Source organism: Cyclopterus lumpus, chromosome 20, assembly GCF_009769545.1.
Source record: "Cyclopterus lumpus isolate fCycLum1 chromosome 20, fCycLum1.pri, whole genome shotgun sequence".
NCBI lineage: Eukaryota > Metazoa > Chordata > Actinopteri > Perciformes > Cyclopteridae > Cyclopterus > Cyclopterus lumpus.
Window position 1 is genome coordinate 8,265,471 of NC_046985.1, and position 26,725 is coordinate 8,292,195.

Sequence of the window (26,725 nt, forward strand, 5' to 3'; positions counted from 1 at the left end):
AGACAAAAACATATTATAAGAATGGATAAAACTGCACAAAGACTTTCTAGGGCAATGCAATCACAAACAAAACTCAATAAAATGACACAGGGAAATAGTCTTAGACCTTGGATTTATTAAGTTAAATGTACAAAAGATCAATGACTTGATACATTTCATGTTTCAAGGCTTTGTCATTAAGACAAAACAAACTCTGTCTCAATCGAAAGCCTCCCAGCCTTTTCATACTGCCTACCTGCTCTCAAAGAGACAATTATACATACTCCTGTCTAAATCACAGTACAATCTACTGTATAACGTAGCTATTTCATCAAATAGATTTGTATATAATGTAAAGAAATTTCATACAAAAGTGCAGAACAATATATATTTACAGTATATTCTTCTTTTTTTTCATATAAAAGAACTTCAGCAAATCCTGTGTGTGCTCTCTACTGAACAAGCTGCTCGACTTTTTAAGAAGCGTCCTGCTTTCGCAGTGAACATTTGTGTTTACAAGCAGATTCAGGTAAGGCACTGACAAGGGTCAAACAAAGATTTGATCATTCTTTAAGTGCCACTGCATTACAGCTAGCCAACTTTAAAATCCTCACTTAATGTTTCATCTCATCGCCATTTTAACGAATACAGCATTTAGCTCCAGAAGTCCACCTTGAACCCTTTTTGGCGACTTGGAATATTATCTCACTTGACATCCCACAGAGAGAGCTTTGCTGTCCGATGGTCAGTACGTGACCCATTCATAGAGTATTGGAAAGCAAAGTGAAGGCATGGGGTGACTGGATTCATTCTGAAGTTACAACAAAACATGTAAACGACCTTCAATCTAATTCCTTTTCATACTAACACAATGTGACGTCGATGCATCTGATTTGGTCTGTGCGAGTCTACTGTGCACGAAGCTGCCGTAACATAGAAAAGGCTATAGGGCTCTGAGGTGGCGAAACCAACATGACTAATACTGCACTAACTTAGCCAGAAGTTTCTGCAAATTTTCTTTGGCCACTTTTTTCAATGGACTCCAGGCTCACTCCATGGGAAGCTGGGATGGATGTCAGACTCAAACAGTAGTGTTGGTATTGCTTAATAGACATTGCACACTGATGCAAAAGTTTGGTTCTTTTTTTCTTTTCATTTTTTTACACTACACAATCTCCTTTACGAAAATTAGATAAAAAACGTTTCAAATAGAAAAATATCTCTTGATTATCCTGCATGTTGGAAACATTTCAATGCATGATAGCAAAAGTGCAACACTTGCAATCCTTCTAAATGGGGTTCTGAGTGCCATGAAAGTAGGATAATTTAACCCTCTAAGATGTTAAAAAAAAAAAAGAAGACATTCTTACTTACAAATTCTCATTGTAAGGCGTTGACAACAATATGTTTACATTTTTACGGTGATAATAAAAAAAGTCATCGGCTGAGACGACTTCATATGTGTTATTGCATGCCATATAAAAAATATTTACCATCTTAAATTTCACACACAGCTAACTGAGGCTGATGACTAACTTACAGTGCTGTCAGATGTGATCAATGTCACCGGTCAGTCACGATCACGTAGCGTCCGGCCAAACCTAGACACTGTTCTGCGGCAGTAAATGAGCGCAAAGACCCAGAAAGCTTGAGAAGTCACTGCTCTCCGTCACTCTTTCTGCTCTTGTTAAAGGACAGCAGTCTGTAGCGTGTGAGACTGCTAAGTGCTTTCTCCTCTGTCCCCTCCTGGGGAAAAACACTGCGACGCCTCGGAGGACTCAGGGGGTCTGACTGCAGTCAACCGGGCCTCTCGGTGAGTAATCTGGGTTGAGCTAGTTGGTGAGAGATGCAGGGGTCCTGACAAGGCAGACACTGGCGATGGATGGCAGGGCAGGGAGTTGGAGCGATGCTGAGCCCTGGTGACAGAGGGGGGGGGGAAGGGGGCTAGAGCATGGGGCGGGCAGGCGAGGAGGGGAGGGGAGGTGCCGAGAGGCCTCGCAGGCAGGAGAGGGGAAAGGGGGTCCGTGGGCCTCAGAAGCTGCCCTGGACGAACGGGTGGCTGAGCAGCCCGTCCGCAGTGGGCCGCCACTTCTCCTCCACGAACACCTGCCGCAGGAAGTCCCTGGCCGCGTCTGACACGCTCTCTGGAAGAATGGGCTTCGTAGGCTGGGTGGCGATCTTAAAAATGGCCGCCATGGCCTCGTACTCGGCCCATGGAGGCTTCTGGGTCAACATTTCCACAACAGTGCAGGCGATACTCCTGAGGACAAACAACATGCAGCAGGGTTGGTTGATCGTCAGAACATCTCATTTAATCACAGACGCATCAAATATGAGTTCACATGTAGTTTAATGGGGTGTTTCTAAGCATTAATGTTTCTATATACATGTGGTTGGACACATTGACATGTAGTTGACAGCTGATTGCATTGCCCAGTAATACAGCATATTTTAATTGAACTGTCACCAGCATTGGCTCACATACAGTACACCAAAGCAGAAAAGGGTATTGCGATATGCATTGTAACTGCATTATTTACACAAGAGAGCATTCTTTTTCAAAATGACCACAATGGCAGAAAAGAGTCTAATGTATCAATAAATATATAACATGGTCATATTTATTTAACGTTTTGTCGTACCAGCAGTCATATTCATGGTGCAGAACATGGTAATCTTACCATACACTTTACAAATGTGGTATTTACTGCATTTGATTATATTTTACAGGTTTTCATGTTGATTTATTCAAAGACACAAATGAATATTCCTGTTTTTGTAATTCACTTGCAAGATAGCGTTCATGTCTTGGTGACTGCTATACGTATTGCTGGATGTATTGCCATTTGTTGAGGTCACTTTATTGCTTCAACTACGGCCGTGTATTTTTCTGTTTGTAATAAATATTGTTGTGCTGCAGCAGTCTAATATCCCCTCTGGGCCTCATTACAGCTCCAACTGATATGATTCCTTACCATACATCTGCCTTGCGGCCATAGCCCTCCCCGTTGATGACTTCCGGGCTCATCCAGTAGGGGGTGCCAGTGACAGACTTGATCCCCGTACCAGACATGCAGATGGTCTGGATGCGTTTGCTGGCTCCAAAGTCTCCCAGCTTCACGTTCCCTGAAGAGTCTCTCAGGATGTTAGCACCTGGTGGAACGAAACAAAATGAGCTCAGAGTTTTTCAAAGTGGTCTCCCGAGGACTGTCAATATCCTTAGAGGGGGTACTTTGTGAATGTGGTGCGTTTACAAAGTGCATGTGCGAGCACTTCAAATGACTGAACCACCGGAGGGGAAAGGTCAACTTTTCCTAAAAGTGCGGCGTTAAAGTATACCTTTTAGCAGTTTGTACACAAACACCACACTGACTCAACTCCACACATCCTTTTTCCCACATTGGAGAAAGGCCTCGTTGGTTTACGCAAGTCAGGAAATAAAATATTTAATCAACTGTCTGCTCCACATGGATCCAACCCCAACACCCGTCCCCCTCCTTCTTCAGTTATTTTCCGACATGTAGCTGTGTCTGTCCCGTTTCCTTCAGGCGCTCCACGTGTTTGATCGGTGATTAATGGACGCGTCACTCACCCTCCACACCTACTGTAGGATGGCAGGCTGCAGAAAAGAGACTAAATAAGTGAGCTGTACTCCTTTCCCTTTTTTTCAAAAGCCGTTTAGGTTTGTTTTGAGAACATAAGACTCTCTAATTAATCATGTTAACGCTTTATTTGGCTCCTTGGAACATTACATTCGCAGACACTTTATAGTCTAATGTCACGGCTGCGATGCCAAGCTCCATCCGAAAACCGCCGTGTGCTGACGGCTCTTTTCCTGCATACAGAAGAGCTCTTGTGTGGCGAGATGAGCACACACACACCGTATATTACACATGAAGAGCATTTTTAAGTGGAAAATGCCACCCACGTATTTACTCTCACAGGGCCTGCCTGCGTCCTGTGAGACCTACTATCTTTTTTTCCCCCACCAGCCGGTACATTTAACTCTTTTTTGGCCACCGCCGTACGGTCAGCCAAACTAAACCCTTTCCATCCGCCGTTGGACATTTTTAGCCTGGCCGATTTTCACCAGCATGAAGCCTAATATATCTCAAAGCGGAGTTCAAAATAGCACACTTTTTCCAGGCTCCCTTCTGTAGACGGTGAGTAACCAAATGAGGAAATGTTAAACCAGAATAAAATGAATGAACCGGGAGTTTTTCTCAGGAACAGTTGCTGCAATATGAACTATAAGGAAAGACTGTTTACATGCGGTCGGATAAGTCTGCATCTCAAGTGTGTGTGCTCTCTGGTTGCAAATCCAATTAAAGCACTATCCTGACCTTCGCATGCAGTCTTGCTGCTTCTGTTACCTTTGATGTCTCGGTGTACAATCATGTTGCTGTGCAGGTAGGAGACTCCTTGGAGGATCTGCCTGGTGTATCTCCTTGTCACCTTCTCTGTCAGGGCCCCATAGGCTTTTAGCTGGTCCTTTATTGAGCCCTGGAGAGACGACAAGAGAGAGAGAGACAAACAGAAAGACAGCGATGAGTGGATGGTTGAGAAATGCATTCATGATCTGTATATTGTCTGTAAACTAATATTGCCACAGCTGTAGTTAATACAATTATAGAAGTTCTGCTTTGGAAGGATGTGAATGATGGATATATAAAATAGTGCAGTGTCTGCCTGTCTGTAAAGAATATACTAACATGTGTTTCCAGTTGGAGCAGATGTATTTAGTTTTGCTGTGAAGGTGGCCCCTGAGCCAATTTCTAAGTACAAAAACCAAGTGTATAAACACAATGTGCTGACAGATTCTGATTCCAAACACCTTCGATGTCCTGCATTTCTTTTCATTTCCGGTATTCAGTTCCTCATGCTGAAATAACAGCGGAAGAGATCTGATCCGGTAACACCTGGGAGCCGGTGCCGGACTCACAGGGTGCAAACGCTTACGCTACGACACCTCAACGGCCCCCTGGCTCTCACAGGGACACTTGTCCCCGTCCCCGTGGACGACTACAGTGCAGAGCAGTCACACACATACTTGGCTTTGTTGCCCCCCCCCCCCCCCCCCCCCCCATTTGCCTCTGCCAAAAAACTACGGTACACTCAACGGCACTGAGAAAAAACTAGCCCAGGAAATATTAAAACCAGGGTCAGGGACCGGGTCCACAGGCAACAGCGGCTCATTAAGGCGCTCATTTCGTGAGCAAATGCTCTCATAAACTGAGCTGTTCTGCTGACATCAACCACTAAAGACATGTTTGTTGACGATTGGTGACGTTTCAACATGTTTGCGGATATTTCAAGCATTGTGTACCTATCTCTGCAGCCCAAACAAGTCCAAATATGACACTCTCAGACTTTAAGTCTCATTGTATCTAAATCAGACTTCATGACTGTTGCCTCACTGTTGTACAACATGTGCCTTATAAAAGTTTAACTGTATTCAAATAAAAAAAATGCCCTGCAGAATACGCACCCCGGGCATAAACTCCACGAAAATGGTGAGTTTCTTCTGTTCGAGGTCCCGAAGACAACCGTAGTACTGTACAATCCGCTCATGACGCAGATTCTTCAGCAGCTGAATCTCACACTCCAAAGCATTCACCTCCTACAGCAAAACAAGTGTGACGGAAAGCGTAGATTAATTCACATATAACGGCATCTTTAATCTGAAATCACAAAGTGGCAAGTCTTTGACTCATTCCAAACCGGTTGAACTCGCTCTCACCTTGCTGGTTTCTTGACAGTCGGTATCGAAGGGCACCTGCTTGGCGGCCAGCTCGCGGCCTGTGTCGACATCATAGCAGAGGTAGACTTCCCCGAACGCCCCGCGGCCCAGGAGCTTTCCTTGCCGCCAGTTGACTGGCGCCCGCGGCGCTGCAGAAACAAGACACCGCATGATGAGAAACCCTCCAGTAATTCATTTGAACAGGCCCACTGTGACCTACTGATTGGAGAAAACACTGAAGCGTGCATCAAAATCCACCGCGAGACCCAACCTCACCAAGACCAGACGTCAAAAGCCCACCGCAGGGTCGTTAAATAATCCCCACTGCGGACCCTCTCAGATGGGGAAACCACTCTTTCAGAGAGAGCATCTCAACAATGCTCATCTTCACAGGCCCAGACTCTGAGACTTTGTTTTGGTGTTAACAGGCTTTGCGGCCGGGTTCGACAGTTTACTCTCGTGTGGGTGAGAACGACACCGGAGACTTACACGTCAACCACAGACTGCTGAGCTGAGCTGGTTTCATGACAAAGACCATTTCTGGGCTCCGCATCGTGCGGACGAATGTGATTAGTGAGCACGGGGATGGATGATGAGAGGGGAATTCTGCCTGATGTGACATACAGTATTACTGTACATTAGTTCTCCTCCCTCTTACGACTAAGAACTCAAACATTTTTGACAGCCATCGAGTGTTTACTGGAGAAGAAGTTATCCTTGTTTTGTATTCTTGTATCAACACTGTTGGACTGCTTGAACAACGTATTCACACAGTTATGCTTCAATTTGAGACGACTACTTTTCTTTTCTTTTGTAATTCACATTTTGTGGTGTTCCCAGGACGTCTTTCAAGAAGGGCTGAGTATCATATACACACAATATTTGATAATATGCTTATGGGATACCTGCGTTTTGGTACCAATACCATATTTATTTTAGGGCCTGACTTCTCTAAATGGTCACTTCACAAAAGAAGCCAAAGTGCTCAAATGATCATTTTGTCTCAAAGAAAATGCATCTGCACAACAATTAGGGCACAACATTTTTTTAATTTGGCTAAATGTGTCAATAAACTTGGAATTATCTGAAGTAAACAGGTTTATGAATTTTTTTAATTGGCACCAAAAGAGATAAAAGTCTTTATTGTTCTAGGAGGGAGGTTTGTTTTTTAAAGCTCGCACATGTTCATGTTTACGACTTCATAAATGTTGCGGACATACGGTTGTACATACACACATATATATATATATATATATATATATATATATATATATATATATATATATATATATATATATATATATCATGAGATTTATAGCACTAATGTAAAACTCTCCACTCTCGACATGCAGAAGAAAAGTCTGAACGTTCTTTCTTCATCTCTGGATTAATATGTCTCAATCTCCACAGGAAGCAGACAGATACAACGCACATCAACAACGAAAAAGGCCAAGAAATGCAGTTTATTTTCAGACCGTGTGTACGTTGGGGGTGAAAATGTCTCTCAGGGAACTACTTACACTTGGCCGTACCACGCTGGCAGCTTTTGTCAGCGGTGCGGCCCAGTGAGCGCAGGTCGCTGTACTGCATCGAACTGTCTCCATTATAACTGCGTGTGCGACTGGAAGGAACCAGCTGAAACAGGTTCTCCTGTGGCATGAAGCTGCGTGGAAGTGTCCTGCGACCTGAAAACACAAATATATATATATATATATATATATATATATATATATATATATATATATATATATATATATATATAAAGAAAATAGACATATTAGTGACTTTACACACACACACAGGCCGCTGCATCTTTTGTTTTTACTGCGAATGATTTCAACACTGTTCTCAAACAGTTAGAGTACAGGTGTTGTGCATAAAGTGAGCTCTTGGCCAGGGCCGGCCAGAGCAGAGTGCCTCTCGCCACCCCGTCCTACTTCCCCTCAGACAGGAAGCAAGGCGCTGTTTCTATACAAGTTCGGGTTCACCGCGGGGAAACATAAATCATTGCTAGCCAAGGTTAGCCTCTGAGTAAGCAATTACTAGCAGCTGCGTAGAACAGCAAGCCAGCACTTCATGTACCAAATATACCCAGATAGACAAAAAAAAAGTAAAGTAAATGTGAGGAGGAGGCACTGTAAAGAATTCATCTAAATGCATTAAATAAATCTGACCAGTCGGGAGGGTCTGGGAGTGGTGTGTGAATCTGTCTGCGTTGTCCTATAGACACAGCAGTATATCTGTGTAATCTGTTCAACAATAGTGGTGTTGTTATTGCTCTTACGGTCTCCATAATCCTTGCTGCGATTGGGCAACTGGAACTGGCGAGGGAAAGTCCCTCCTTTCCCATGGCGACCTGAAGAGGGAGCAAAGAGGCACTGCTGTGAGTCGGGGGAGAAAATGAAGCCTGGACAACAACTGGATTCTTGTTTTATAGCCACAATGCTCCTAAATGTATAGGTTCAAGAACAACAATGCAGATGTAATTCGCCAGTAACACAAACACATTGACGCCGGATCAGGATAACAGATGCTCAACACATCTGGACACAACACTACATTGCTTTTGCTCATCGCTGCGCGTCAACTCAAAGTTGAGTTCAAAAGCAACACGATGGAAGACAGCTTCTCACACGCTGTTGCATCGCCTCACTGCAGCCAAGAGAGAGAACAGCTCATGTGTGCTAGCTTAGCCTTAGCTCTCAACCCAGTGGAGCGGTAACTAAAGGCAGGTGGGGAGCACTGCTGACGCAGGCGAGCGCTCACACTCCCCCCCTCTCTCTCTCTCTCTCTCTCTCTCTCACACACACACACACACACACACACACACACACACACACACACACAGAATGGAGGGTAGTGGAGCTGCTTGCAATTGAAAGCAGCTGTTCTGTCAGATGACTGCCTCCCCTCGCACTGTTTTTGTGGCCGTATCCCATGGAGACGGGGGTTATTTTTTTTGTGTTTGGCAGCCAGGGATGGAGAGGAAAAATCTACTCACAGGGAATAGTAAACAAATACCCTCTCCCTCAGCAGGAAGGGCCACACAGCTTTACATCTGGGAGGGGAGCGTGTGTGTATACGTGTGTGCGCAGGCACATGCACGCATGCGTGCCCAAGTGAGTCTTTAAGTGCTGCTGCAGCTATATGAAGCTTCCCGTCTGTGCGCACAGTCTTTTTAATTTACAGCACGGGGGTGGCGAAGGAGGGAAATAAATGACCAGATTGGGAGGGCCGCTGTGGTTCGTCTGTTCACGAGGATTAGTGCGGCGTTATCTGTCATCCTGCTCTATTTGATCTGTGTTCTGAAGGAAAAGGGACAGACAGGGAGCCAGGGGACAAGGGGGGGGGGGGGGGGGGGGGGGGGGGGGGGGGGGGGGGGGGGGGCGTCAAGAGGCGAGGGGACAGAGAAGGGAAGTGATCATAAAAAGACAGGAAAGCAGCAATGTCTTTTAGGAACTAGAGTTTGAAAACAAAATTAAAAGAAATGGGAGACAAAGAGTATGAGAGAGACAGATGAGATGGACAAGGGGTGCACCGAGGAGACTGTGTGGAAGAGACAGCAGGAAGAGTTATGATGTTATCACACTCCCTTCATCACCTCCTGAGACACAAGAAATACAACCGAGATATTAAATATCTCCACAATAACCCATTCCTCATTTTAAGTATTTACTCTTAGATTAAAAAAACATCAAATAATATCATCTCCCCCTCATTAGTAATCTCGAGAGGGTATTCGCTGGAGGAAACATTCTAGATAATCAGGAGCCGCACGAACAGAGCTCTAGTTCTGTTTCTGTGAAACTGTGTGGCTATAATTACCAGAGAACTAGCAACTGACTCAACTTTCTGGTTATGAACAAGTCTTCTGCAGCCCTCTTTATCTTTCTGCAGTGTTTTAGTTGACTCAACAGCGGAGCAGCTCCTCTCCTCTCTTACCTTTGTATTCATAGTTGAGGTTCAGGTAATTATTGTCACGGTTGTTCTGCGAGAAAGGAGGACTGAAATGACAAGAGAACAGGAGGAAAAAAGTTGAGAGACGGTTTGCTATTTAAGTCAGTAATGGCCCCTTATCTTCAAACAGAGTCTGGTTACAGCTGCTGGTCTGAAACTTCAGACTGTAAAGCAGCACGAAATGCCTCAAAGTACTGAGCCTTCAGTCACAATTGATGTCGAACAACAATGTGCTGAAATGGAAAAGATAAGCTGAGAGCCTCTTTGCATTAACGATAACAAAGTGAAGTGTGCGGTGCTGGGATGCTGAAATGGCAGTGAAACTAACTTTCTCTCGTTCAATTTGCCAATGTACATCCAGCCAACCCCCCTCCCCCCACCCCCACCCCACCCCAGCCTGTGGGCAGCCCCGGTCCCGACGACCCGACAGAGAGTGACGTCTCTGTTGACCGCAGGGCAGCGCGGGGCCACGAGACCCTGGATAAGGGGCACGCATGCCCCCTCGCAGGGAAAAGTTCCATGCACTCGTTTCCTGCCATTGTTCTGCAGCCTGGAGCACAGATAAGCCTCGTGCAGGTAGAGCTGTTTCCGTCCTCCGCTCTCTCCCTCTCTCTCAACCTCACTCTTGCTCACTTTTCTTTTCCATTTGATTCACATTCAATCTTTTTCACTCTTCAACTTCCCTTTCACTCTTTTAACACTTCTGATTTTCTGGCTCAATGTTTCCCTCTCATCCAGCATGTTCTTGCTCAGCACAGGCATGTTCAGCTCCAGTGTGTGTGTGTGTGTGTGTGTGTGTGTGTGTGTGTGTGTGTGTGTGTGTACAAGATCACATCCAAGTGTGTTTACAGGCACGAATGTTGCGATGCGAACCGAGTCTCATATCTCTGCAAATAATGCTGCTCTGCAATATGAATGAGCACATCATACATCTGAATCTCAACCGACAGGGGTCATAAATCACACATTGCATGATGACTCACCTGTCCAGCGCTTGATCTATTGATTGACAGCTGCTCGACAGTGAGTTGTCTGCGCTCCCGAAGGGATCCAGCATCTGACAGATATAATAACACAGGGGGAATCGAGGGTCACGGAGAATGCAATCATGTGGGATAGAATATAAAGCAGTAGAGTAGTGTGTATGACTGCAGTGCAACATAAGAATGGGAAGGGGAATGAGTGCCGGATGATTGTCTCTTCAAAGGCTGCATATCCATGTTGTACGCAGCTACATTAAAAAAAAACTATTCTCAGCCATAACTCAAGCAGCCATGTGCAATACCATTACTATCAATAATAATTTACTATACTTCTTCTCCATAAGTAAACACTGACAAATGTACTACAAATTGAGCTTCCCTATATATGTGATGCACAATAAGCTGAGAACTACTGCCCTGGGATCTTCCTGTTTCCGAGTAAGATGATTTATCACGTTTACTGAGGATAGAATTTGCTGTGCTGCACACGATAATACACGGGGAACAACATGTTAATACCATTTGGTTTGAATAAAAGAAGAAGAAATTGTTCTTTAAACTTAATAACGGTGAAATAAAGAGGGATAAAAACATTGACTGAAAATGAGTCATATTCTGGTCCTGTTTCCTTTATTAAGTGGCTCTACCAGGCAGGACACTCTTAGAATTGTCCCTCGTAAAAATAAAGGACAGGGTAGAGGCAAAGATAAACTGCAAGAAAAGCAGAGCAGTATTCCTAAAACAGAACTCGGGACTTAAATAACACACCACAAAGTAACTGATCGAGGCTGGTTGCTGAACAAAAAACATTAAAAACAGACAAATAGTGATAATGAAATGAAATGAAGCCAATGGCAGTGGTTGCAGTGCTTTAACTGGGATTGCTACCAGGACAAAAAAAAACTAAAACAATTAATAACAAAAAAATGAATGACTGCTTTTTACTTTTTTGCAAAGTGGCCATGACAAACAGGCCCTTCTTGCAAATGATTGTCAAGGGAAATGCAAACCAATCCGGTCCGGTTCTTGACATGCTCTTACATTCTGGTCGTGGGTCTCGGGGATGAACTCCCCTTCACTGTGGATGCTGGTGTAGGAGCCCTGGCGGGCAATCTGCTGCTGCTCCTCGGGGACGCTGCCGGGAGGTGGGGACGTCCGACCCGTGTGCAGGGAACCTGGGACAGAAGAGTGCAAAGGAGGAGAAATGTTAAATCAGAGCCCAAAAGGATTGAGTGGTGAGGGGCGAGAAGGGGTGGGGGGGGGGAGGGAGCACAAGGGCAGGATGATGAAGAGATGAAAGCGAGGGGCAGAGGCGAGAAAACGGCCTCACGGTGTTATTCATGGGAAGTTCAACAGTGCCAGGATTACGACAAGAGATTTACTAAACCACACCGGTGCCACCTCTAACCTCAATTACTGTGACAAACGCTCCCCCGGCTGAGCTGCAGCACTCGCCCTTGACAGTGTAAGACCGTCGCTAGCTGAGCTGGCAGTCACACTGAAAAAGGTACATTGAGGCCAAAAGGTGCCAAGATATATTAAATATCAGTAAACAGTCCAGTGTTTGACTGGAAGAAAAAAAACAAATTTTTCTCCACAGTTCAGTTTCTTTTTCGGGCCTCTTCCCCCCCCTCTCTCCATCCTCTCCTCTCCCCCTGCTGCTAAGCGTCACGGAGGTACCCGAGGATCACATCACATCTTCACTCAACCATCCACTGCGACCGCTCTCCTGTCACCTCTCATCTGCCACCACTCGCTTCACTTTCACCCTCTCTGACTTGCGGCCCGGCGTGGGAATTGATAGAGAGCGGGGTAATTCCACACGATTCACATGACTCGGGGTGGTGACGGCGCCGATGTTATCGGGCTATGTGAAGGAGATCGGTGCCGACAGCCGTCATAAAAGTGCTTTCAGCTGCTTTGCAGGAACGCAAAGGAACGCTGGTGGTTTCTGCGTGTGTCTGAGGTTGAAATATGACTGCAACATTGACCTTTCTGGATAGACCCGATACAAACGGAGTGAAAAGATTCAGACAAGGGAGACAGGGGGAGAGCTCAGTATTTCACGCAGAAAAATAAACTGAAACGCTGCATTACTAAACAAGCCACGAGGGACAACAGACCTGGAGCGTGTCGTGTTATCCGGACATGATGGCAAGAAAAAGACCTTTGACTAGCCTACCTGGGCTAAAGCTCAAGAACTACCTTGGTGTATTTTATTTATTTATTCCACACACAAAAACTGAGTGAACAAAGTTGCCGCTGGTTTTGTGTCGGAACCAAACAAACTAAATATACTGTCAAGAGTTCATCAGTGAGATTTAGAGGTATATTTTGCGACCGTTGGACTAACATCCTCAGAATCACAGCTATTAAGCAGATGGAGAGCTGCTTGGTATGAGAGCCGACACTTGTCCTTGCTTTGACCCGTCATCTCTCTGGCGGGTAAAGTTGTCACTTTCACCTCCGATTTGCATTTTACCATACTGCCAAAGCATGTCCCTCATCTTCCCATTAACCTTCCTGTGACTTTGGCATCACTCTGTGTTGTAAATTTCCGCTGCCACGCCACCCTTGAGGCCTCAGCAGGTACACAAGACATCTTGGCATCAGCAGGATTTGGTTGCAACTCTGCTTTTTATTTTTCTAGGAGAAATTGCCTCCTAGAAGCTCCTGATTGAGTGTGTTTTCTCCGTGGCTGCTCACCTGTCGAGTGTTTGCGCACCCTCTCCGAGCCCTTGAGCAGAGAGCCCTTCAGATCTCCGAGTGACCGTGATGACCTCATCTCGCTCTGTTTGTCCCTGCTGTTCACCTGTAGGTACTACAGAGAGAAAGGACATGGTGAGTGGAGCAAGCGGCGAGAAAGAGAAAAGAATCGGGAGAGGAAGTGAGGGCGGCGTAACATCGTTGTTCCGTTACATCATCATATGAGAGTCGGACGTTTGTTTCCTCTCAGTGACTAGAAGCTGTGATGCAGCTGACTTCATGGAATAAAGGTTACGTGGTTTTTAAAAGACAATGACATTGTGCAGTTGAGTTCACGCTAACCTGCAGCTGTTCCCAACACAGGATTACTATTGACACATTCCTTCTTTATTTCAGGTCGTACAGTGTCTGCAATGAACAGTTTCATGTCTTCAATACTTTGTTAGAAACTCACATGGTTGTTCTTAGGGGTCTTCAGCAGTATCCTGAGCAGCCCGTTGGTCCCCGAGCTGCAGCCCAACGTCAGCACCGCCTGATCCAGGTCCTCCTGGGTCTTCAGTGGCAGCAGCAGCTTACAGGACAAGAGCACATACAGCGTGACCTTTAATTCCCCATTGTTCTTGAATGGTGCCATGACAAAGCATCAGTGCAAGCATGACGTACTGCAGATGTTGTTGTTGTTAGAAGAATACTTCACCCACAAAATGACCGTATGCATCAATTAATCAACATGTGTTACCCTGAATTCTTGAAGAGGAATGAAGAATCAAAAAACACAGAAAGATCTTGAAGAATTTAAGTAAATGGGGGCCGCGTTTAACAACAGCAAAACCAATTCAAAACATCTTTTTTACAGATGACTAGCATGTCTGTGCAACCGAATGTGGCCCCGGATTTACGTCAATAAATCAAGATTTTGCTTTATTTCCATTCTTTATCCATTCATTCGCCTTAGAGGCAAGCGAGAATAATCAAGTTTTCTTCATGAATTTGAGTTAACACGGGTGAGTAATTGATATTCTAATGGTCATCTTAGGGGTGAAGAATTCCCTTAAAGCCTCATTAATCTCCTTTCGTGAGTTTCAAGGAAAAGAAGAAAAAAATAGATATTAGAGCTGCTGACAGAGCATACATAAATGCTGGAATGGAATCCACATAAAACATTAATGGGCTTCTTGTTTTCTAACTTGTACCTCTTTTTCCATGAAGAACATGTCCATCTGCTGCCCAAAGGCCTCGGTCACTTTCTGCAGCAGCTCCTTGATCTTCAGCGGCCTCTGAAACGGGATGATCCTGGGAAGCAGAGAGCGCCGGCGCGGTCAGAGGTCGGAAAAAGAAGCTGGTGTTGTGTCTAGCTGCGACACTCATGAGCTCAGACTCTGAAACCCTCGTCTGAGGTGATATTTTGGCAAAATTAGCGACTGACTTGCGGCTTTTGCTCATAGTTCCCAAGTTTGTTATATTTGTTTTTCATGCCATGATGACAGTTATAGACATGATGAATATAGTTATTTCCTATTCTTTTCAGACATGTGTTTGGACTGGATGACCAGGCACGAATATCTTTCTTATCCAGTTTGTGACAGTGTTTCTACTGTAACAAGAGGAAAAATGCAGAGGTCATCCGGTTCAAGGAGAGGAGCGAGCTGATGCTGAAGGAGCTTTTATGCTTTTATTTAATAGACGTATATGAATGTGTTATCTACTGAACGCCTACATGCACACTCGCTCTGTCCGAGCTCAACAGCCAGTGTTTGTAGCGAGTGAGTTTAGATGCTTGCGTGTTTGTAAAACTCGACATGCATGAGTGTGCATCGCAATCAGTGTGTGCATCGGCCACTGTTTCAACACCACCAGGGCCTCTCCACTAAGCCCGCACAGAGGCAGATGGGAAACTTCCTGAGAGGAAAGGGGGGGGGGGGGGGGGGGGCGACAGCAAAAGCAGCAGGATGTGTGTCTTTCCCTCCTCTTTTAAAGAGTGACAGATACAGAGACGTGGAGATATTTGCAGACTGTGTGAGAGAAAATAAAAGGAGACAGCCTGACAAAATAAAGGGAAAGAAAGAGAAAGAGATTCTCGCCGGTACTTCTTTTCCTCTTTTCTACTGCCCCCCCCCCCCTTCTTTTGAAGACTCCACAGCACACTATCTCTTTATAGTATCCTGATAAAAGGACTTGTTTTCATCCCATCATTTCCTCATCAGAGGCCAAAGCTCTGGCTATCTTAATGACTGCTTATTATTATCCTCATTTGAGGAGAGGATTCTAGGAAGAGGGAGGCCTGCGGATCAGAGGCGAGCGTCAGCACAGCTAAACGCTCTCTGTCTCTGTTTATACTCGCTGATGATGTGTCTGATAAAGAGCTGGAGGGATGTGAAGTGGGGAGGGCAGTGTGGGGGCTGTGAGGATGCAGCCCCCAAAAAGATATGGCTTTCCTTCCTCTGTGCAAGCATGTGGACACACAGATTTGCAAAGTAAAAAGAAAGCTTTCACACATCCCAGCGTACTCTCTCTTTCTCTCGCCCGTTCTCTCATGGACACAATCACACAATCACATACGCGCCAGAAAGAGAAGAAAAATAAAGCCTGGCGCTGTTCCTTCACTCTCTGGCAGGAGACCCCGAGGCAGAGCCAGGGGGAAGAGAGAGACACAGCTCCTATTTCCTGCCCCAAACCTTCAGTGCTTGCCAACTAAAAGAGAGACCGTCCAATTAGATTTCATTGTGGACAGACAACACGGTTATCCTGACTCAGGGACTCCTAATACCTCAAGTGCTGTGCTCAGATATAATGTGTAATTCACACCGGGGCTGCAACTTGGATTAGGATTGTTATCTAATATGACGTTAATTTTTTTTTTAAACGTAGTTCAGTTGCTTTTCATTTGTTTTTTTATGGGATTTCTATTGTATTACTGCACGTGTGTTGTATTTTTTTGTATGTGTCTTCTTACTGAGCTGGGAGTATTTTCACACAGACCCGGCTACAGACGGACATTGCGAATTAGCTATGCAATGTTAAGCAGTGTTGGTCGATGTTCTGTACTTTTCCCGAAAAATATGAACATTAAACCTGCATTAATGGAGCATTTTATTGTTAGATTTTATTATTAGTTTATATGGCTAACCTGCTATTAAACAGTTGCCTATTTACACATCAAGCAACAAGCACCAATAGCATTTCTTTGGAGTCATGTGTTTGTCCGCCTTAATGAGTTCAAGTCCAATATTCAGTCTTCTTTTCTGAAAGAAATAGCTGTCTCTTTAGCTGCTAAATGCTCCACTTTGTTCACTAGCTAGTCGCTAACTTTGCTTGTCAGCCATTTGCTGCTGGGCAGGTAGCGTATGATGGGTTTCTGGAGATTGTGATCAAAAGATCTAAATAAATGAAAAGCTGCCAGCTTGTAAGAGCAGAGAGAATGGACGAGCCCCTTTCACATATACATTATAATGCATTACATTGTTAATATTAACAAAATTATTGATAATGAGCCGCTTTAAACAAATAAATCTGAGTTGTTGCGACTGTAAATCAGGACAAGCATAACAAAAAAACGAACACAAAAATAAAGAGATTGTGAATTCCCAGAGGATGAACAAAAATCCTTGCTTTTGAAATCAGTGAACGGAGTCTTCCACGGTGAGCTTTTGTGTGTCTATTCCCAGAGAGCAGTGTGGTGTGAGGGGAGCTCTTGACGGCAAGACGGAGAAACAGAGGGAGGCCGATACGCAGGGAGACAGGAACATGAACAACTCGTCTCTAACTCAGCAGTAGCCAATTAGGGCTGTGAAAAAGCAGCGAGGCCCAATGCAAAGCTGTATTCTGCGAGAGGGGCGTGCCGTTTCACTTCTCTTTCTCACTCCTGAGAGCCTGTGGTTTTCTAATCACAGCCTAACTGAACCAGTGCCTGTTCCCCATGTCTCTATTCAGATGAATCAAAGCAATTACTTTAGTCGGTGAACGAGGGTTTCATGGGGACAAAGTCTGCCTGTTAACTTGAACCTCTACCAGGATGCAATGCTAAAGGTCAGACAAGAGACCAGAGAAACTCATAATGCATCCATACATGGAACCTCTCACGGTTCAAAAGATCTGTTATTCATACTGGGCGCCATCCCTTTCAAAGTGCTCCAACGTGGTAAACAAACTGTAAGGCACCTTGGTGGGAAAACTGCTCGCAAGACCGTCTCCAAACAGAGTTAATGTAACCACGCTTTGCTCGTTGAATAACCCTGAGGCTGGTGGTGTGAAGGACGATAGATGGCTGCACGGTGAAGGATGTGGGAGACAGAAAGAAGGCACAAGTAAACACAGAAGATGAAGTATTAATATGGGGTGTGCCGTGCCTGGAATACTGGACACTGTCTTTATGCTCAGTCCCTCTCCGGGGCCCTCTCTCTTTTCTTTTTTCCCCTCTTAAACTGCCCGTCCGAGCCTGAAAACACAAGGCCCCAGTTAAATGTCAAAGGAGGAATTTTCCCTCTCCTTATGCTACTCTGGCATGTAACTGTGATTTCCACTAGACACCAGAATCCCAGGCAAGGCAAAGCATAACAAAAAGGATCCGAAATGAAGAGTTAAGGCTTGGACAGAGGAGTAGAAAAAACAATACGGAGGTTCCAACATACCGTTTTTCTCTCTCATGCTCCAGCTTGACTCTTAAATCCTGTTGAGAGGAAAAATAACAACAGAGGGGAGTTATGGAAGTGGAAAGTAAAGACGTGGGATTTGGGCTGTTGAATGGATGAAAGCTATGAGCTGAACAAAGCATTTCGGTGACAAAAACAATTACAATCATACACTATTTTAAAGGGCCGTTGCTGCAATACAAAGACAATCTTTCTTGCAACTGGACTCCAAAGGTGGCATGATATAATATACGTTTTCTGTTTTTAAAGTCATTACCCAAGGGAGCAGGAATCTGGAGGAGCCTGAAAGTCTGCATGAGGTCATGGTGATAAGCCAACAGTGACATCATATCAATGCGAGCGACTGGTTTAAAAAAAGAAGGGATTTACCCCAAACTGTCTCTGCTCCTCGCTGTTTGTTTATGGCTCATCTTAAACATTGGCGCTTTTAAGAGCAGTTACCAATTATCATTCCACGGGGGGGAACAAACGCTCAAGGAAACAACATCAGAAAGAGGCACAAGGTGATTGAGAGGAATAAAAGCCTGGAAGGTGGCAGGCCATAAATCGTAATCTTTAAAAAGCCTGAGATACTGCAAAGCTATTTGTCTTTGTTACAATGTTGCCAGTCGGGGCAACAGCTAAGCCAAATGCCCTCATTGTTTACTCTGTTTGCGTGCACCTGCGGCATGCGGCTACATACCATACACTGCAAATCAGCAGTCTTAAGTCAAGTCTAGGATTCGCATGCCAATAAATGTAAATGAGCAGCCGAGTGCCACGTTAGCGTCTGCCAAATGTGTTTGAATTTTACTCGGAATAAGCTCCTTTCAGTCGTATCCTCCCCAAAACTACAGCACAACCTTCACCTGACTTTGGCAGCCAGCATCCGCCAGTCCAGAGAAACCCAAATCTAAAAAGGAAGTAATGCTGAGGCTTTGTGTGAAAACCCCAGAATGACAGTAAAGGTTAAAGGCACCGCTGTGCTTGTGGTGTGTGTGGTTAATAAACCGTAATTGAGCAGAATGTGTGACAGCTTTAACGTGATACTCAAAAAGCCTACACTCCCCCCCCCGTAGATTTGAACAATGCCCGTAAAAAGTTTATAGCTTACATGACGAGCAGCAGCTGTGATCGGACTGAATTCATAATTCCAATGGTATAGGGACATTCTACAGCAGAAACATCTCAAACTATTCATGCAACATTATCCACTGTTTGTATACTCGGCATGTCCCAATGGTTCCCTGTTTTATCAAAATATGGCTCATTGCATGCTGCAAAGACTCCACTGATGATTACAATTCTGATGGAGGTCAGAGGTCGATATCGGCACTCAACAGATTCTGTCAACATTTTGAATGTCGTAGTCCCCTTAAAAAGAAGCAGGACAGGATGCCATGCGTACCTGTTTGTAGAGTAAGGTTCTGTTCTTGGGCTTGTGGCTGTTGTGCTGGGTGTAGCAGCGACCCAGAGCCGCCAGGTCCTTCATAATGGAGTTTAAGGCCTCTTCGTCATCTAAACACAGAGGATACACATTAGTTAACATCACTTGATAAAAGAACTGAAACTTCACAATCACCTATAGCTCTATAAGCTCACTTTCCATGGTGAACATTCCTCCACGTTTAGAGCAGCATGGATGAGTGATGATAGCCTAAGGAGGTAACGCGAGTCGGGTTTGATCATTTGTCATGTGCTGGAGCTTGTGTTGGCTCAGACCGGGCGGGCGATGAGGCAACACCTGGTGGGTTACTTCCTGTTCTGGTGCCATCTGCAGAGTTTCCACTCATGGAAAGAATCCAGTGGTTTCTCTCTTATATAATCAAAACAACATATTCCCTATGAAAAGCAAAGATACCCAGAAAATAGATGTTTTGTTTTAAAAATCTGTGTCTTCTTTGGTGTGTATTGCTCTTTAGGTTTGAGAAAGTGAGGCGTTCTGATGCTGTGGACGAACTGGACAATGCTGGTGGCTCTCTGCACTCTGCATTCAATAGCTGTAATATTTAATAATGCAGCGTGTCCAGAAGTGGCGGGGGGCAATGTGGTGGAGCTTGGTTATTAAGCACTTTAATATTTCATTCTATATCAATGGAGAGATTTCTAGAACATAGTTATTTAGTTTAAATTAAATATGATGGATATTTTCCTTCGTCAAACGCTGAGCGATTCAGAATCAAAGTGGCTGCCGGCAAGTTGAGTCAAGTGTGTTTCAAATTGATAGCTCACTTCTCACAAGGGACAGGTCCACAAGGTTCATTAGACCCTTAAAAAATCATTTAGAAAACCTGTGAGTGCAAGAGACAGACGCTCAGCAACTAGCCGGTGTTCCATTTCGCACTCCTCATCTCCCACTTCACTCTTTCTGCCACACACACTCACACTCTCTCATGTCTAAAGGGGGCAATCATGCAGATGAGCATGTCAGACATTACCATATCAAGAGACCTTAATAGAACCAATTATCTGAGTGCGGTGATTACAATATAAAGAAGAGGTCGTTGACCTAAGCTCCTGCCTGCCTCTCAGATGAGCCCTGGGAGCATTCATTATAAAAACTCACACACTTTGTTCACTGGGAAACCAGGCCAGGTGTGCGCCACGCAACACAAACAGCACCTGCAGGAAAGACCACATTTGTGAAAATAAAAGGGATCTGTGTGTGTGTGTGAGGCCACTGGGAATGTCATTCATAGAGAGAGTGTGATGTGGTCCGAGATGACATTTGATCTTGTTCGGCTGTCGTTGCCAGCCGTTTGTCGAAAGTGGGCCAGTCCGTTAGGTTCACCCAGGGGTCAAAGCACACAGACACAAACACAGATTTACACTCCCAAACTTTATCTTTACACCCATTCTGAGACCTCAACTCAGGATTTAAAAATCTCTATACCGCCCTGCTTAGGGGTCATTTTTATGTCAGGTGAAATGAGGTGAGAGATTGCTGTCGCACCAACATTTTTTACTGTGATTGAATGAATATAGTGAACACAGAATTCTCTAATTACAGTGTATTAATCTGTGGACCGGGCCAATAACCGATCCGTTTAATAAAGGCAGTATCACCCAATAAAGAGCTGGTAAATCAGGTCAGTGGATCTTTAATCCAAATCTAAACAAGCAGACATTAGCAAGTATCAACTTGGTATAAATTACTATTAAAAGGTAAGGAAGTGTTGCTATTTGCTATTTTCCAGAAAAATCTGCCCTATCTATTTTTTTAAATGTCCAATATTTTCCAGAATACCTTTCCATAAACTTAGGAAAATATACCTGAATTAGCTCATTTCAGCTGCTGCACACTTCAGCAACTTTGTTTAAAAAATAAATTCAGAAATGTAAGGTATATTAAAAAACAGCAGTGGACAGCAAATCTTTCCTGTAATGGATCCTACATGGTACTGGGTTGGAGGCAGAAACCTGAGAGGTGGAGGTCTCAAACCTGCACACATAAAGACAAATATATCTGCATGGCTGATTCCACACTAATGAGGAAGAAAAGTATTGTTGTTTTATTTGGAATGAAAATATCCTTTTAAAGACAAAAGAACAATGTGGCTGCAATTGATGGTACATATTAGAATTACGTTCATACATAAATAGAGAAGACTCAAAATTACCTAAATGTAGCTAACTTTAGCCACCACAAGCTAGTCATACCAAACCAAGTAAGGCTGTATTACTTTTTAAATTTTAATTCCAAAGGAGAAGAATGTGTACACTTTGTTCCTTCATAAGTTCCAAATTCAGAAATTCCAGCATCACTTGGAAGTTTCTCCGAGCTTAACCTTCATCAATATTCTGCTTTTCACTGGGAAGCTGCCAGCTCTCCTTGGCGACCTCAAACACTGACCTCTGGCCAAATCACAGAGCGAACATACATTGTGGTCAAACCAAATCAGCAGAGAGGTGGACGTCTTGTTTGACAATCCCAATATAGGGTTGCGGAACGATGCCACACTCCCTCCTCTCACGGAGAAGCTAAATAAGGCAGAGCGATAAGTCACGCCAACTAAATCTCAGCCTTACGAGTGTAATCTTCAAATAAAAAATGATAACTTTAACGCCTTAGTATGTCAAAGCACCAAACCACGACTAAATGATTGAGAATTAAAGCATAATTAGGGACAACCAAGCAAGCACGTCTCTTATCAGATGCTGTGATTGTGCCTCATTAGCACATTTCTCTCTCTGGCAACACGTTTATGCCTCAATGTGTGGGCTGTGTGACTGATAAGCTCAGGTAACTGGGTGACAGGTGAGCCACGTGTGGCGTCATCCTCTCCGCATGCTTTTTGAAGAGATAAGACCAAAGGAACAATAGAGAGAAGAGTGAAATGACATGTATGTATGTAAACAACCCGCATTCCTCCAATCACACCATGTTCACTCACAGCACAGCGGATCGAACTGAAACTCCCTGCTGACGCTCGCAGAGGACCGCGGTTTGTTAAAGCACGAGCTGTCTGGAGCGCTGGATGACTAACTGCCACGACCAGGAAGGAACTGACTCACTGTCTCTGTGCTGAATACGGAGCAGGGCTCACCGCGTTATTCCACACCAGGAAATTAATGCATTTTTGATTCAATAAGTCGGACACGAGGGAATAGAGCATTTTGTCCATGGCCGCTCTGTGACCAAACCAAAGAAATAAACAGCATGTTGCTATTGTATTGTTCGTGCACGGCAAGAAAAGTGTGCATCAATTACTGTTGTGATAATAACAATATAGCAATAACCATCTCTGTGTCTTATTATCGCTGCCTCTCTCTCTCCCTCTCTCTGGTGACACGTGTTGTTTCAGTCAAGCCTCTGCAGGCTCAGAGCTCCAGACTACCCTGAGCACTGGCAGTCAAGGATACAAAACAAACAACAGAGGCCTGCATGCGTGTATCCATGTGTGTGTGTGTGTGTGTGTGTGTGCGTGCGCGCGCGTGTGTGTGTGTGTGTGTGTGAAGCCTGCTGTGACCTAAGGATAATAGCAGAGGGCGAGAGTGTGAGGGCTGGTTGGCGAAGGGGGTGGTGAGAGTGTGAGAATTGCGTGGTGGCGTACAGAGCCGGTAGTGATGGCGGCCTATAAATTAATTTATTACGTCACTTGAGGCCTGGTCGGAGGACGCTGCCAGGCGGAGGCCAGCCAAGGCTAACCACCAGCACAGTGGAAAGCAACCAGCTCGCACATCCCTGCCAGCAGCAGCCACACAAAACCAACCTCACGAACTTGAGGAACCTTAAGTCAACGTGACCGAGAGAAGGGTTAATAATGCGTTGTCTGGTATTTGGATGGGTCGGAATACCTTCAGTTCATTTCCTGTGCTTCTTCTTGTGTCTCGGGTGAAATGTTACAAGCATAAGAAAAAGGGGGAATTCCAGGAAGCTAAGCAGAGCGAGCAACATTACACAATGGAGGCTGATTGCTGGGCATTGCATCATCACCCTTGCATCTTTCTTTCTTTTTTTCCCCTCACACTAAAGCTGAGAACTGTGAAAGGTACAGTGGGTGAAACGAAGTTGGAACTCCAGTTCAAGATGGTTTACGTAAAAGGAGTTATTCTCACTGTCGAAAAAGTTAGATTGTCTAGAATTAGTCTGTATTTATGATAGATGTAAGCAAGCTCCTGCGAGTATTAACAATGATTTGGTCAGTCTATCTTCATTACTTTCTCTAAAATACGAGAGCAGCCATCAGATCCTTGTATTGCTTTCCTTGCTGTTGCTCCACAGGGTTTGCACCCAAGTAATTAATAGTGCAATGCGGTGACCTTTTGCACTCTAGCGCCTTATTCTGTTCAGGTGAAAAGACCCTTGTCTCCCTTCGCATTCTCATTGGATCAAAAAGGTTATGCAATATCTCAAAGCTAGAGAAGATACATCATTCTCTCCAAGGGTTTGTTCTGACTTTTGTGGAAAATATGTGCCTTTCCTCTGCAGTAAAAATGAAAAGAAACCCTAATTTAGTGGTACAGGTCTGGGGGTGGCGGGTGGGTGCATGGGTGTAGATGTGATGCAGTGTTCTGTTTGTATATAATGTGAGATTCTGCAATACAAATGCATTGATTAAAAGGAGTGATCCTCCTGTAGCCTTCTCCAAAACCAGTACAGCTAAGAGAGTTTGGAGTTAATGCACAAGCTAGTGTTTAAAGAATAACACTGGCTTCAAGAGGCGAGTGCTGCAACTCAACACACAGCCCAGTGTGTGTGTGTGAGTGTGTGTGAGTGTGTGTGTGTGTGTGTGTGTCTGAATGAAGACATTGAGGGGATTTCCTGGTGCCGAGAGACACATCATGGCAAAGGCATCCGGCAGGACCAGCAGCTGGAGCCAAAAGTGTCCTCACTCTGCAGCACAGGCCGAGCTCTGACGCACAGCACACACACACACACACACACACTAAGATACACACACCAGCTATAATAAGCCAGGCACACTCTTTTCTACACACCTTGCTGTTTATCGAAACTGCGACACAGCTAATTTACCACCTAATGGGTGTAACGTTTCCCTGAAGTTAATCTTTCACTAAGAATAATGAGCCTGATGTAAGGCAGGGTACTGTGGGTGTGTGGAATGGTTGCGCAATCAGTGTTTGTACAAGGACTCTACCGAAAGTCTTTTATTGGAGAATGTCTGCAATCATTTCTATTCAACATCTAGAGACTGTGACGTTCCTTCTCTTTGCCCGTGTATGCTTCCACTGCTCTGTAGCAAGGCTGAAAGAGGACTTTGTGCGCACGGAATCGATGTTTAGCAAAAGGTTGACGCTATTCAGATAAATGCTTTTTTTAAAGAGTTATTTACACATAGTTTGTTGCTACCTTTACAGTCATGTTATCGCATGCACTACAAATGTTATTTCCGTCTATTCTAAAAATTGTGTATTTGAATATTAACAAATAGTCTTGGAATTGCATGAATGTGGTATGACAGATCTGAATTCTTTATTTCTGATTTGTGACTAGAACAACTTGACACACACTGCTGAGCTGCATCTCAAATTTAATGAGATGTGCACCGCTTCTATGTGGCCACTAAAGATCCCCTGAGAACAATTTCTGGAATGTGGATTTTTCATCTGAGACAACTAAAGTTTACCTTGTGAATTCCTGTGCTGTCCCGGTCCATTTTGGAGACCGTCATCTGTGGAAACAAAGGAAGGCAGCACGGTTTTGGATCGCAGTGGAAAACCAAGGAAAATAAAGAGCCAGGATTGAGCCCTCAACTGCAGTTACAATGCACACATAGTGCATTGTTCTTGGTTTTGAAAGGAAAGAAATGACCAAAAATATGGATTCTATGTTTTGAGCTTTGTTTTGAGCTTGGAAGGCATGCAGTTCCTGTGCACATGCAAATACACCACAGGAGAGAGTGTGTGTGTGTGTGTCTGCTTGAGTGTTGGTGCCTGGTTTTGCATAGATGTAGGAGTGCATATGTGTGTTCAGGCCTGGTAGGTGTGAATATAAATACAATGTGCAAAACGGTCTACTTTGAGTTTTTGAGGGAGATATGTGAGCAACTAGAATGTCGTCCATTTATTAAGTGCAATAATCAGGAATACAACATTGTTACGAACAACAATTTACAAAGAACAAAACAAAACAAGCCATCTGGAGCTGTTAACAGCTTCCTAACACTCTTGTTTTCCGTACTGTTCCTGTCAGAGGATGCGAGAGAGGTGAGTATGTTTGTGCGATTTCTGTATGTACTGTGGTGCACCGCAAATTGCTTTTGAATACTACTCACCCATGTTTACTGTCATCATCAGGAAGTGGCCCTGTTGAACTCGAGCCCAGAGCTCAACTTCTCTCTGCAAGCGAAGATTTCATCCTGAGAGCGAAAGAAACAAAAACAACACTGTTTCAACATCCAAGAACTGAGCCACTTTCCTTCAGCTTTGCGCCCATAATATTTCTAGGATTGCACAAAAACAGCAAAAACAATGATAAAACAGGACGCAGGTGGTAGTTTCAACACAAAGCTTTTTCTCCACTACCAGTGTCACCGCTTCTGTTATTTCATAATCTTTATTTATCCAGGACAGTCTCTTGAGACTAATGTAATCTTTTTCAATTTTATTTTACTACGGGAAAAACAAATAACAACACGACAACCAAGAGATGCATTTGAAGCTGCTAACTCGATACATCTAAATCCTGTGAATGCCCTGATGTCTCTTTATTGCTGTAAACTCTGAAAACCACGACATCCGTGGAGGAATTCCTAGTTTTTTTGATGATGGAGGATCCACGTGCCCTTCAGATCCCGCGGCACAGCTGAGAAGGCAGGCGTGGGTGTTTGCCTAACTGCCTGCCGCAGGTAAAGACCATGAGCACTTATAACAAAGCCAGAGCTTTCTTTATGCATTGCCTTTCGTGAGCAAAGAAAAGCGGTTGTCACATCCCATAATGGAGAAAAAAAAGGCGAAAAGAGACTTTTAGCTAGCGCTTGTATTTTTGTTCCACTGATGACAGCAAGTAAAAAAACGGAGGAGTAAACTACTTCAATTTCACTTCACATTGTTTAGGTACATCCAACTACCATCTTATAATGCAGTGAAATGTTGTGTAAAAATGGATGGTCACATCCGGTAAAAGGCTATGTGCACATATTTCTCACACACACAAAAACTGTTGGAAACATTTTGTTTTTTCTTTGAGTGCAATCTTAGAAAAAAAAGGGGAAGAGGAACTAGAGAAACAGCTGCCGTACAGTATTTTGTGATATTAAAATGTCTGT

General features: G+C 44.3%; 1 protein-coding gene across 3 annotated transcripts in view; it reads right to left on the reverse strand.

Moving 5' to 3' along the window:
* Positions 1-95: 95 nt before the first annotated feature.
* Positions 96-26,725, reverse strand: part of map3k22 (mitogen-activated protein kinase kinase kinase 22) — a 36,383-nt gene continuing 9,753 nt past the window's right edge. Inside the window, exons 2-18 of one of the 3 annotated variants that reach the window (XM_034560366.1) lie at positions 25,733-25,816; positions 25,085-25,129; positions 19,402-19,511; positions 17,994-18,031; positions 14,559-14,658; positions 13,820-13,936; positions 13,366-13,480; positions 11,701-11,834; positions 10,660-10,733; positions 9,662-9,723; positions 8,004-8,075; positions 7,240-7,404; positions 5,720-5,868; positions 5,468-5,599; positions 4,353-4,482; positions 2,955-3,132; positions 96-2,239 (exon numbers count right to left, since the gene is read on the reverse strand). In XM_034560366.1, the coding sequence (XP_034416257.1) occupies positions 2,011-2,239; positions 2,955-3,132; positions 4,353-4,482; positions 5,468-5,599; positions 5,720-5,868; positions 7,240-7,404; positions 8,004-8,075; positions 9,662-9,723; positions 10,660-10,733; positions 11,701-11,834; positions 13,366-13,480; positions 13,820-13,936; positions 14,559-14,658; positions 17,994-18,031; positions 19,402-19,511; positions 25,085-25,129; positions 25,733-25,751 (1,869 nt within the window). In that variant the 5' untranslated portion in view covers positions 25,752-25,816 and the 3' untranslated portion in view covers positions 96-2,010. Of the gene's footprint in view, positions 2,240-2,954; positions 3,133-4,352; positions 4,483-5,467; positions 5,600-5,719; positions 5,869-7,239; positions 7,405-8,003; positions 8,076-9,661; positions 9,724-10,659; positions 10,734-11,700; positions 11,835-13,365; positions 13,481-13,819; positions 13,937-14,558; positions 14,659-17,993; positions 18,032-19,401; positions 19,512-19,595; positions 20,616-25,084; positions 25,130-25,732; positions 25,817-26,725 lie in introns of those variants that run through there. The other 2 variants (XM_034560368.1, XM_034560369.1) reach the window with 2 other exon arrangements.